The sequence below is a fragment of the Chenopodium quinoa genome, unplaced genomic scaffold (assembly GCF_001683475.1).
Source record: "Chenopodium quinoa cultivar QQ74 unplaced genomic scaffold, ASM168347v1, whole genome shotgun sequence".
NCBI classification, from domain to species: Eukaryota; Viridiplantae; Streptophyta; class Magnoliopsida; order Caryophyllales; family Amaranthaceae; genus Chenopodium; species Chenopodium quinoa.
In genome coordinates this window covers 1,600,242-1,613,561 of record NW_018745286.1, presented here as the reverse complement: position 1 = coordinate 1,613,561, position 13,320 = coordinate 1,600,242, and the positions used below count along the sequence as shown (strand labels likewise).

The following is a 13,320-nucleotide window of genomic DNA, read 5'->3' as shown; positions in this document are numbered from 1 at the left end:
TGTTCACCAAGTCTAAGCAGCCGTAGCTGCCAGTCCATAGGTTGGACATTTTTTGCTACATGTCCACCAAACGGAGGTGGCTGTAAAAAATACTGTTGTTGCGGTACAAACGGTAAGTTTGGTACCGCCTGGTCGCTATGAAAGCCGGACTGACGGGAGGTGCCGCCTGACTGACTCTCATGATACGACTGAGTATGCCTCATCGAGGTATTTCGCAGACTGTCTTGGAAGTTTGAAGTAGAGGCCGACTCTGACAATCGGTCACTCTTCTTCTGCTCTAGCAGTAGCCGAGCGTCTGTGTATGTTTTCCTCGACCCGTCCGCCTGAATATGACGAACAGGTTTCCTATTTCCTGGAGTAGGAAAACGGTATTTTGTGAAATCAAGGGTTGATCAACTCTTGAATTTCTCCCTTGAAGTCCCTCATGAAGGTCATGAGTTTGTTCCTTGTGATGGGAGCAGACCCATCAGTCGGCTGCTGCCGAACAGGCGGTGCGCCTGTTGGCTCACTTCCAGTTTGAAGATGTTCCCGTTCCCTCCTTTCGGTATGACGGGTACGTCGGGCCCTTAGGGTCCCGTCTGAAGCTGTGTGAGCTTCAACTTCAAATTCATTCTCAGTATCGTGGTCCGACTGAACTTGAGGGTCGTCTAGGGGACGTCTCTCTTCAGGAGCCGGTACAAACGTGGATGCCATCTCAGAAGTACTCTCCCCACAGACGGCGCCAAGATGTTTCGGGGTTTTCTGATGTCCTGCGGGAGAGTTACAATTCCGAGACTGGAACCGGACGTCTGTACCTGCAAAACAAACGGATGCTCCGGATGATTGGAGATCCGCCTCCGACGGTCAAGTTAGTACTTGATTAAGGAGTAATTAATGCGGAAATTAAAGTGATTGGGTCTCTCTAGGTGAGAGTGTTTAATGTGTGTAATCTGCGTTTTTAGCGTTATCTCCCTTAATGAGGATTAAGGGACGTATTTATAACCTCGGGAAACGTGTCAATCTAGGTTTAGGTTAACCTTGGGCTGATTGGGCTTCCCTCGGATGTTGGGCCTAGGTGACCGGTTATCCCAGGTGTCATGGGAAGGGCACGTGTCGTGTCGTAATTGGTCCATAGTGGACGGATCATTTCTTGACACGTGGCAGGCTCCTATTGGCCCATGTGACGGACACATGGCGGAACCTGATTGGTCCACTTGTCAGATGGTGATTGGTGGGGAAAAATCCCCTAATCAATGATTGTTATAATAATCATATATTGCTTGATTATTCATGATTATTGTTATTGCTTGATCACACCCCTTTTTGCAGGTTTAAAGGGAATTTGTACTTGAAATCACGCCTAATAAGATAACTAATAATTTGATTTAGGTTTAATATGATTTTAATTCAAGCGATCACCAATATTAGATTTGATTTTGCATTAATAATCAACCAACGTAGATTAAACTGGTTTAGAGTTAATTTAATGTATGTATGTTGATCGAAAAGCGCGCATGAATATCAATAAGAATCAATTAGAGGCCTATTTAGGGCGAGTTCGGCTTCTCTTAGGTCAAATTCGTACCATCACCCCTGAACATCCAGTTATGGTTGCGGACCACAATGGAGTTAGCAATTTCTGTGATTGTGAATGGGGTGTAACCTTCACAATCGTGAACAGTTTACAAGTTCCTAAAACTTGTTGGTGACTCTTTTTCTCTAGCTTCTTTTCCTTGGAGCGCCACCATGCTTAAAAACATGACCCATAGTAGGGCAGTGAAAAATTCCCTACAAGTATATATGTAAATAAATATTTTAAGGACATAATTGTCTCAACAATATTCATAAAAATTGAACATATATATTTAATTAATAGTAAATATGTAAATAAATATTTTAAGGGACATAATTGTCTCAACACTATTCATTGATGTAACAAATATAAAATAAGGGTAAATATGTAAATAAACATTTTAAGAGGCATAATTGTCTCACCACTATTCATAAGTGTTTAGTCATACTTTTAAAAAAAGTAGGTTTTAATTAATATTACTCGTATAATGAATCTAGGTTACACTTAAGGATTAAGAGTCTAAGAGCATTATTACCAGCATTCGGGAGATTTTATCCCATGGGAAAAAATTAGATAAAAAAAATATTTCAAGCTCCACACTAATGGTCAAAAGCCAAAATGCCCAATGAATAACAATAACAAAGAATGAAATGCAAGCAAACAACGAAATAAGAAAGAGTTTAACGCGGGAACCCGAGTGCCGGGAGAAAACCCACCAATCCACTATGAAGTATCTTGATGATGATGATGATTACAAGCTCTCAAACCACCATGATGTTGGGTTTTTTATGGTGAGCGAACATTGCGCGGAACCAAAACCCGCTCAAGGACCACATGCATAAATTAAAGCGACTAAACTAAAACATGCATATAATTAATAAAACAATAAACACATAATAGAGAGAGAGGAGGGAAAAGACGTTCATACCCTTGAAGCGTGTTTTCCACCTAGCACGAATACGAACCCACAAACGGAGCTAGAGCCTCAAATACAAATCCTCCAACACTACTAGAAATAGGCCGTTTTCCGACGGATTTGTTCCGACGGACTTAAATTCCGTTGGAAAATTCGAATATTCCGACGGAATTTTGGTCTGTCAAAAAATCCGTTAGAAAATATAAGTTGTGACGGACAATCCCTCGGAAATATTCCGACGGATTTTTAATCCCTCGGAATTTACTGCTTCTGACGGAATATTCCCTCGGAAAATTTCTCCCGATGGAAAATTCCGTCGGAAGCTTTAAATTCCGAGGGAAAAAAATCCGTCGGAACATATTAATTTCCTACGGTTTTAAATCCGTAGGAAAAATTCCAACGGATTTTAATTCCGTCGGAAATTTATTAAAAAAAAAAATCAAAAATAAAACCCTAAATGAAATCCGGACCCCCTACCCCCTTCCCTTTTCATTTCTCTTTCTTTCTCCCCGCCCCTTTTCCATCTCCTCCTATTCATTTCTCTTATCTCTCCTCTCCTCCTCTCCTCCTCTCCTCCTCCTCTTTCTCTCTCCTCTCCTCCTCTCCTCCTCTTTCACCACAACCCATACGCAACCCCTCACTCACCGAAGCTTTAACACCCATAAACGGCTCCAGATTTCCGATCCCAACGACTTTTCAGGGGACGATTGAGGTTCGACGTCGAAACGAGGCTTGGAATCGTTGAGCTGGACTCGGTTTCATCAACAACAACCTAAACATCAATTGTAAATCTTGTAATTAGGTTTGTGTTTAGATCTAGTTTTTTTTTTTGAAACATAGATCTAGTTAATTGTATATGTAATTGTAATGTTAATTTATAAAATTTATTAGACAATTCTATATTTATATATTTCTATTAATTTTCCTTGTTTAAGTTTGGTTTTTTGAATTTTTTGGGGTTTTTTTGGGGTTATTTCCGGTTTTTTGGGGTTAATGGTGATGGTGTGGTGGTGTCGGTGGTGGTGGGGTGGGTTGTTGTGGTGGTGTCGGTTTGGTTTGGTGTGGGTGGGCTGTTGTGGTGGTGTCGGTGGTTATGGGGTGGCGTTGTGGTGGTGTCGGTTTGGTTTGGTGTGGGTGGGCTGTTGTGGTGGTGTCAGTGGTTATAGGGTGGGGTTGTGGTGGTGTCGGTTTGGTTTGGTGTGGGTGGGCTGTTGTGGTGGTGTCGGTGGTTATGGGGTGGGGTTGTGGTGGTGTCGGTTTGGTTTGGTGTGGGTGGGCTGTTGTGGTGGTGTCGGTGGTTATGGGGTGGGGTTGTGGTGGTGTCGGTTTGGTTTGGTGTGGGTGGGCTGTTGTGGTGGTGTCGGTGGTGTTGGGATGGGGTTGTGGTGGTGTTGGTTTGGTTTGGTATTGGGGTGGGAATGTGGTGGTGTCGGTGGTGTTAAGGGTTTGGGTTAAGGGTGGGTCTAGGGTTTGGGTGGGTAGGGGGGCAGGGGGTAGGTTGGTGGTGGGGGTGGTGGGTGGGGTTTTTTTTTATTTTTTATTTTTTTCTATTAAATTTTCCGACGTAAATGTCCGTCAGAAGGTAGTATATTCCGACGGAATTTTCCGTCGGAAGAGGTATATTTAGACGGAAAATTCCGTCGGAAGCTTGGCTTGTTGCGACGGAATTTTCTGTCGGAAACTTGCGACGGACTTCCCAATTAAGTCAAACTTGACTCTGACAGAATAAAATCCGTCGGAAATTCCGTCGGAATGGACCTTTCCGACGGAATTTCCCTCGGAATATCGCTAAAATTCCTACAAAGTGTAATGCGACGGTGCTTTCCGACAGAATTCCGTCGAAAATCGGCATTTCCGACGGAATTTCAGGGTTTTTCGACGGATTTTTTCCGTCGTTGATTGGTTGTTTTCTAGTAATGCAACGACATCCACCGTCGCGCCCAAACTTTGGTCAATATTACCGGGTAATATTAACACTACTAACAAGAGGATCTCTTTTTAAGGTTTTCTCAATGGAGATGCCTTTTATAGGGTTCAACTCTTACAATTTATTCCCAAGGTAAGCCTTGGGTATTTATAGGAGAAGCATCTCCATCCCCTTAATATTTCATCAATGTGGGACTTTTGCAAAGTTGAGAAATAATTGCATTTAATTTAATTCTTAAGTAAATTAAAATGCACAAAACAAATAATCAAATAACAAGTGGCAATCACATGGGAGGGTTAGGTGAGGACTACAAGGGAGGACCACTTGCCTCCTTGCTCCCCAAGCCACCAAACCCGCCAATAAGGTGTGACCTAGCTTGCGGCTGCCTTGGGTAACAAGGCCTGCCTCGCTGGCAGCCTTGTGCTCTCGGTTGAGCCAGCTAGCAAGGCCCACGCTGCTGCTCGCCTTGCCAGCAAGCCTCGCACACTTGCGGGCTGCTGTGCGCAGGCTAGCAGGCCTTGCGTGCTAGCACTAACAGCAGCTAGCGTGGCTTAGAAATTTTGCTAGCTATTGGCCTTGCTAGCGCTGCTAGCTTGCTACCGTAGCCCACACTCGGCCAACACCCCAAGCCAGCCCGCGCAAGCGCTTTCTGAGCTTGCGGCATGCACTTGGCTAGCAGCCCTAACTAGTGCGTGCGCGCATCAAGCTAGGCTTGCGGCCAGTGCTTACCTTGCGGTAGTCTATGCTAGCCTAGCCTTCGCATGGTAGCCAATGCGAGGCTAGGGCTACGCACTTTGACTTATTTATTGTTTTTTGACTTATTCGTACGTCTCCTTAATTCCTAGAATTTAAGTTGACATTCGGCTTCGACGCTCTAAGCTCGGAATCCGAAGTCGGAGCACGTATCCTCTTGTTTGACGTATTAAGACCTTTGGCTTAATTTGTTGCCTTAGTTCGGTTGCACGCTTGGGTGTGATCCATTGGGTTCAATTAAAAGGAAAGCTGTGAGATTAATATAATTAATCTCACTAATCGGAGATGCGACTTTTTGATCACTTGACTTCACTGAATAATTAACTCCGTAATTGATTCTGAACCCTCTATAGAAATAATACACTTATTCGAAGGACACCATTCCTTTCAATCTCCCACTTGTCCTTCTGGACAAGTGTGCAATGTGTGTATTGCCCTTTTCCTATGTCACTTAACGTCTCTTCGTGAACTATAAGGTAAGATTTATCATCATCCTTATTACGTTCAGAAGTGTTTCTCGAAATTCTGAGTTCGACTGTCAAGTACAGATGATTTCTAAAATCCATCTGAGCACGGCTATGCATTTTCACACTCAAGCTCTTCGAGAGGCCTTGTAAACAACAAAGACATGTTTCCTATTGTTAATAGGAGGACATTCCCATTCTTGCATTGATAAGTTTCTCTTACTAAGAGATAGTTGCCCAAGTGTCGCCTTTATAATCCCCTTTTACGGCAGACGTTTGACAACATCAAAACAGACTAGTGCTCAAATAAGAGAACTTACAGTACTCATGGTTGAGGAAAGAGGTACTGATAGCAACAATGAGAAAGATACTTATGACGATTTCAAATCTCTTAAAGTATTCTCATAGGTCGATCCGATATAGTTCCAACTAATACCTGTGCAAATGATTTATGGCATTCTTGTCCTTGTAGCACAAGAAACAGTGCTATAAATCATACTACACACTAATCTCGCTCGGTCATTAGTCGTCCAACTTTTAAATGACCTTGATCAGAGATAGTTTTGATATGACATTCAATGTTCACTTAATAGGTGTTTCTTAATTTATCCAAGACATTTTCTTGATAACCTATTTTGAATGTCATCAAATCGAATGGACTCATTATTTAATTCTAAACCACAATAATTAAATAGATATGGAATAATAATTTTTGTATAAAATAAAATTACTCCATATATGAATGGTTAACTTAGTGTTTTACATCAAGATGTCCAAAACTTAATTAAAACACATAAAATAGGAACTTTGAGCCAGTCTCCAATGTGCCTAATTCCCATTGCCTCAATGTGCTTGTTGTGTTTCACTTGAGGCAAAGGTTTAGTAAGTGGATTGGCTATGTTATCGTCCATTCCAACTTTACAAACCTTGACTTCACCTTCGGAAATCTATTCCCTTATGAGGTGAACTCGCTGCTCGACATGTTTGACCTTTTGGTGTTGCCTCGGTTCCTTGGCCTGAGCAATAGCCCCATTATTGCCATAAACAGGTTAATCGGTCTCTTGATTGAAGGCACAACACCAAGTTGACCAATAAAATTTTGAATCCAAATTGCCTCCTTAGCTGCTTCTAAGGCTGCTAAGTACTCGGCTTCAGTTGTAGAATATACAACCGTGCTTTGCTTAGCACTCTTCCAACTAAACGCTCCGCCATTTAGACAGAATATGTATCTAGATTGCGATTTGAAGTTGTCTCTGTCATTCTAGAAGCTTGCATCGGTATAACCTTCAACAATCAAATCCATACTCCCACCATAGACCAGGTTTTTATCCTTGTTCCTTTTCAGTTATTTTAGGATATTCTTGGCCGCATTCCAATACGCCTCTCCCAAGTCTGATTGGTATCGGCTCGTAGCACTCAATGCATACGATACATCTGGCCTTGTACATATCATGGCGTACATGATCGATCCTATTAGCGAAGCATGTGGGATCTGACTCATTCTTTCTCACTCATCAGGTGCCTTTGGACACTGACTCTTGCTGAGAGTTACACCATGAGACGATATAGCATAAGAAACAACAAGCAGCAACACCAACGATAGGCACTAGCAAATCAACGACCAACAGAAAGAACTTGTGCACACAAGGCAAAGCATTGGAAAATTAAGGAACTTTGTTTCCTTTGTAGAGAGAACACAAGCAACATCAGCATCATCCAGACACTAAGAACAGTAGCAGCAATACCAAGAGCAGTAGCAGCAACACCTTCAACTTAAGACCAAAGTTTGAATTCATTGTCGATTTACCAATCTTTAGTAAACTTGAAGTTATGCTTGTTCACTACAGCACTGCCACGATTAAAACAACCCATACAGCCCAAGTAGGAGGTAGGAAGAACAACCCTGGATAAGAATAGGGGTAAATGAACTAATCAATACCCTTAAGGATATAGCAACGGAAATAAAAAAAAAAAAAACAAGCAGCATGTAACTGAATGTTATATAGTGATTTTTTCCATCAATAAACACATGTAATCAAGTGACAATGGCAATAATTTTTAATCAGCTAGCTACAGATGTAGAAAGCGACAATTAAATGTGTAATAGCTCATAGACTAATGATGTAAACGCAATTCCAAAATTCAACATTTTTTGGCAACCTTACATTAGTTTGTCCGTTGAAGCCAATGTAGTGAAATGCTGTTTCCGGGTGATATGGAGGGGCTAGGACTCAGTGTGAAGGAAGTCAATGTGCGGAGTCCTCATGGGCAGTGATTAAAGAAGTGGGTGAGGTGCAGCGAGTTGCTGCTGTTTGGTAGCAACCCAAATCTCGTTTTCTTAGTGTCTTATAGAGCATTAGAAAACTTAGGCCAACTATATTCATAATGATTATTATAAATAACACAATAGGTTAGCTAAATAGATAACTGAACTCACTAATGCAGTGGCAACCTAAAAAAGTCCAGTTGCTTGGTAATTGAGTCTAACTTTGCAGCATCTAAAGTTCATATGACAGCCTTTTTTTCTTTCTGCTACACAAAAATGACATAATAAATAAACAAGTGTAAAAGGTTGTCTTTAAGGCAAAGTAATTTCCCTAATCGATAAGATGCAATTTTACTCTATGCTAAAATTGGACAGGATTGCAGTAAAAACAACCATTATTGCACACCCATGAATCCTCACAAAGAAAGAAAATATTTAAGTTGTTACATTCAGTATTTGAAAGGCTATAAGCAACGTAAGCATTGCAGAGGAGTTGTAGTGGGCAGCTACAACAACAATAGTAAAATAGCAGCAGGCACCAATTGTTGTCGAGTGGAGTAGTGCAGGCAACATAAATTATGGGTGGTGCCTTGGGCAAGACAAAAGTGCAGGGGTAATTCTACCAATTTTGCAAATCTCATTCCCAAATCCCGAGCCACTTTTAATTGATCCTAACATTAATCCTTAAAAAAAATTGTTCAATGGTTGAATTATATGTGCAAAATTAGAATTGTAAGTAATGTTTAGAGCCTTTTCAACCCTTTAGGATGGGACTTAGTTATGCTCCATTCATTCTCTCAAGCAGGACTTGGATAATTTGCCCTGTCACTGTAGGTTAATTAATTAATGGAGCTCATGTAGTATGACATATGTACATAGTTCCTAAAGCTCCTCGTCTTTGTAAAACTATAGAATGGGACACATTATATTGATGAGAGAATGTTCAAGAACCGTAACTAAATATGACATCCTACAAAGTAACAATGAGCAATACATGTTCTGAAGTTTAAGTCATTTACGACTTCATGTATTCATGCCAAATGCTTATTTCATAGATTTCATTCAACAAATGCAATCAGTTGTGAGAACATTCAATATATATCACTCATTACAGAAGGGAACCGCCTCCCCCACCTTTTTCCACCCATCCCTCTAAATCTCGAATCTTGGGTGGTAGATTTCTATACTCCAAACATAAAGTTAAAAATTATCGTGCAATGATGAACACTATCTTAGCGCTTATGATGAAGAAGCTCCAAAAGGATAACAAACAGTATTTAGAAAGCAGTCCAAAACAATTAACTAGTAAAAGAAATTTGGGTTCTAAGAAAATTCAACTATAGTTTTTAATATTTGGTCAAATAATTTCAGCAGAAGAACCAAATTGGAAGTCAGAAATCATGTTTACAAACCTGAGGTAGATTTGAGATTCTTTAGCAACATTGTATACATTGCCTTTTGGACTTCTTGCAAAAGATTGATGAATAATGCATAGCTTCTTACAAATCAGCCAATATTTATTCTGCAACTACAATCATTGCAGGCAAATCCTGTACATAGAGGATAAATATAAGACCACAAAGGAGTTAAACACATGCAAATTAGCCAATATTTAATTGAACATAAATTAAAAAGGCTCTGCAAATTCTTGATATTGGCCAAAATGATGTTTAAACACAAGCATGGAACCTTAAATTGATAGTGGATGATTATCCAGGAATCTATATGCAACTAAGTTCGTTTATATCCACTTACATGTAATCTTGATATATATGAAACAAGAATAAGCATGAGAAATCAAAATAGATATAAAAGGAGTAGCCTATATCAACTCTGTGATAATCATAGTGTCATCATGATCTAGAATAAATCTAGATATATATTCAACGTTAATAGTAGTTTTTTAGAGTGAAAATAATTATTAGGCTATATTTCATATCACATGAATTTGGTGTGGGGATCACCACCTTCCTATCTCTATTTATTGATCTAAAGTTTAGCTAAAAAGAGTTTTTCTCTAAGAATCAAGTGCTAAAAAGTAAGATTGTATATCAATGTGCAATATCTGCTCTAGAAAGCTAGATCATATGGTTGCCTTCCACAAACACATGTAGACTAAGAAGTTTAATAAAGTACTATATAATAGAAATGTAAGTTATGCCGAGAATAATGACAGCATAAATCAACTATGTCAAGATTAATCATAAAAAATCTCTGAATTTGAATCTCACACATCAAATTTCATCCACAAAACATCTATTCTTTCCATATAAGATATAGCCAAAGAGAATATAACAAATAAGAATGTTCAATTTACATAATCACAAAATTGGGAGTAACCCCACAAAATAATTATTGAAATTATTGAAATTTACCTCAATAAGAGAAAAAAATAAGATGTCCAGATCGAATAAAGTGGAGTTTCAATAAACTAAGAACAAAACCAAAGGGGGTACTTGAAAAAAACCGTACCATTACATTATTTCTTCGAAGAAATACCTAATACTAATAAAAATAAATTAAAATCAGAGAATTAGAGAGAGAACCTGTAATTAGAGGAAGGGCGGAGATTAGCAGCAGCGAGAGCTCGTCTTCATATTCGCTCTTAAATCTTAATAGACCAAGAATCACCGTCAACAGAGCAATCGTCGTCGGAAATGAGATTTGCGGTGGCCGGAGTTGTTGGTTGTTGAGAAAGCTCCGCCATAACTTCCGCATGTGGAAGCTTGACTCCAGCAATTTATGGGAATTACTGTAAGATGAATTGGGTTCTCGGGAGGAAGTATTAAATTAATTTGGTAAAAATTGAGTGGAAAAGAAATTGTAATAGCTAATGGCCGTGACATCTAAGGTTGACATTGGGAATGTACTAGTGAGATGAAGAAATGAAATCTGGGGTTAATAATAACTGATTCTTTTAGTGGGAAAATATTGGAGCCAAAAAATTTCACCATTTTTGGTGGTTTAGGAGATGAAAGATAATGAGTTATTTTCACTTTTTTGTGTTTTTTTTATTGGAATTATCTTTTGGAGATAAGTACTACATTTATTTTATAGGTAAATATAAGTCTTCTAAAATTGTCAAGATGATAATTTGGTAAGTATTTTAATAAAAACACAATGTATTTTATATTTTATCAAAAATTTTATTTTTTATAAGGTGTACAATATTAGTAGATTAGTCTCGTGCGATGCATGATTTGAACAAATAAAACATTTTAAATTTGTTACATAACCATTAAATCCAAACTATTTACAACATGCAACGCGTTCAACCCAAACCATTTCAACTTGTGACTCGTAAGACCCAAAATCAAGTCCTTTTATTTACTTTATTTAAGCTCTTATATAATTATATTTACCAATTACTAACAAGTTTACTTCATAAGGTTGCACGGCTAGAGTGACGCCCTATTCACTTCACCTTATTTTTGCTGAACTCAAACTATTTTTATCGAATTAAAATTATTTATGCTGAGCTTAAATTAAATTTACTGAAATGAAATTATTCATTTTAATATATTTTATATTACTTTTTAAAATTACTGATTTTTACTGAAATGAGATTATTTTTACCGAACTAAAGTTATAATTACTGAAATGAAATTATTTCTACTAAACTAAAATCATTTTTACTGAATATTCATTTTTGAGGTGAAGTGAACAGAGCCTAACTGTATGTGGATATGAATCTATCATTAGTTACTATAAGTATTATATCACGTATATAGTTAGTTATAGATATTTTGATAATAATGTGGTTTAAAAATAAAGCTAATACAAAAATTATATGACGAGAAGATGAATAAAAGTTAGCAAAATGATATAAAGAATGGCATATGAATTACTCGATATAATAACTCAATAATGTTAACTCTTTTAGTAAAAATGAGTTTGATCAGCCTAACCCAAATTTAGCCAAACTAGATTGAAAAGATCCAAATAGTAAACACAACCAAATATTGAATCAAAATTAGTCGAATTGGACCTAACCCAACCCAAATTCATTTGATCCATTAATGAATCCAACCCAAACCGATGTGGGTCAAAGGGATATTCTTGACCCATTATAACTTGACTTGTCATTGGTTACACCAGACTCCTTTCGATAAACCGATTTGATATAGTTACTTACACATGGATCTACTTATACATCTTTTCATTTAACCATGTCACTATTATATTTTAATAAATAGCCATTTCAATGTTACTCCTAACTCAAATACATTATAATCTTTTAAACATAGATTATAGTCTTAATTGATAACCTTCTCAATGTCACTTCTTATAAAAATATATTATTTTTATTTAAGCTTGATATCCAAAATTTGTTGTATACATAAAATATGCATATAATATTTCAGCTTACAAACATGTTCATTCATTTTAAGACAACTTACCTATATGAACATCCAATATAAATTATATGCACATAATCATGCATTCTCCCACATATTGTGGATAACATCATAATTTTATGTTGCCTTGTTTTAGTAAATTGTTGTCATAGAGTGCAACATAAATGTTAGTGTTACTATATTAGACAACAATCTTGTTTTCGTTGTTTTTTTTTAAGCAACATTTTTCATAAATGTTGTCTTAGATAATAAAATGGCAACACTTTAAGCAATCATTGTTTTACAAAGTCTACGATAACACTTTTACAAATGTTGCCTTTTAATCTAGTATAAATTGTTTTATTTAAAGTAACAAATATGAATTGTTGCCATAGACTATCATGGATAACGATTTTTCAAGTGTTGCAATTTTATGTGTTGCCTATTCTTCATTTTTTTGTAGTATAGCTCCATTGCCTACCCGAAGTTCAACTTCTCCCTTCGCTAGCTTTCTACTTTTCCTTAGTCCCTGAGAATTGGAACAAAGGTGTGAGCTACATCCGGTATCTAATACCCATGAAGCATTGCTAGCAAAGTTAAGGTCTATAACGTACAAACCTGATTTAGAAGCAACGGTGTCGTTCTTCTTATCCTCCTTGAGCTTGAGGCAGTCCCATTTACAATGCCCTTTCTTCTTGCAATAGAAGCATTTGGAGTCGGACGGAGAATAGGTTACCTTCTTTTGCTTGTCGCCTTTGGTAGCTTTTGGCTTAGGTGGAAAGGTCTTCTTACCCTTCCCCTTATAGCCCTTCTTCTTGCCTAATCTCTTGAATGACTTGCCCTTTTTTACCATAAGCATGTCATGCTTCCCCTCATCTTTGAGCGTTTGCTCGGCCTGCTTCAACATTCCGTGAAGCTCCGTGAGGGTTTTCTCCATGTTGTGCATGTTATAGTTCATCTTGAACTGATCATAACTTTTATGCAGCGAGTGGAGAATAATGTCAATTGCCATCTCATTCGAGTATCCCGCATCAAGCCTCTCCATGTTCTCGAATAATCTAATCATTTTGAGCACATGAGGGTTGACGGGCTCTCCTTTCTTGAG

The 13,320-nt window shown here is 38.0% G+C and overlaps 1 protein-coding gene and 1 long non-coding RNA gene across 2 annotated transcripts; both read right to left on the bottom strand.

Annotated features, from left to right (window-relative positions):
- Window positions 1-6,167: 6,167 nt before the first annotated feature.
- On the bottom strand, window positions 6,168-10,980 carry LOC110712014. The gene is made up of 3 exons (XR_002509489.1): window positions 10,425-10,980; window positions 9,291-9,428; window positions 6,168-7,515 (listed from the first exon to the last, which is right to left on the bottom strand). It is a non-coding gene; the product is annotated as an uncharacterized LOC110712014 (long non-coding RNA).
- Window positions 10,981-12,727: 1,747 nt separating this feature from the next.
- Window positions 12,728-13,161, bottom strand: LOC110711925. Its single transcript, XM_021890361.1, has 2 exons — window positions 12,834-13,161; window positions 12,728-12,744 (listed from the first exon to the last, which is right to left on the bottom strand). The coding sequence occupies exons 1-2, from the start codon at window positions 13,159-13,161 to the stop codon at window positions 12,728-12,730; spliced, it is 345 nt and encodes a 114-aa protein (XP_021746053.1).
- Between the last annotated feature and the right edge of the window lie 159 nt (window positions 13,162-13,320).

Bases quoted from the DNA above. Each gene is read 5' to 3' on its own strand.
- LOC110711925 (XM_021890361.1), bottom strand. From the start codon at position 13,161: ATGCACAACATGGAGAAAACCCTCACGGAGCTTCACGGAATGTTGAAG.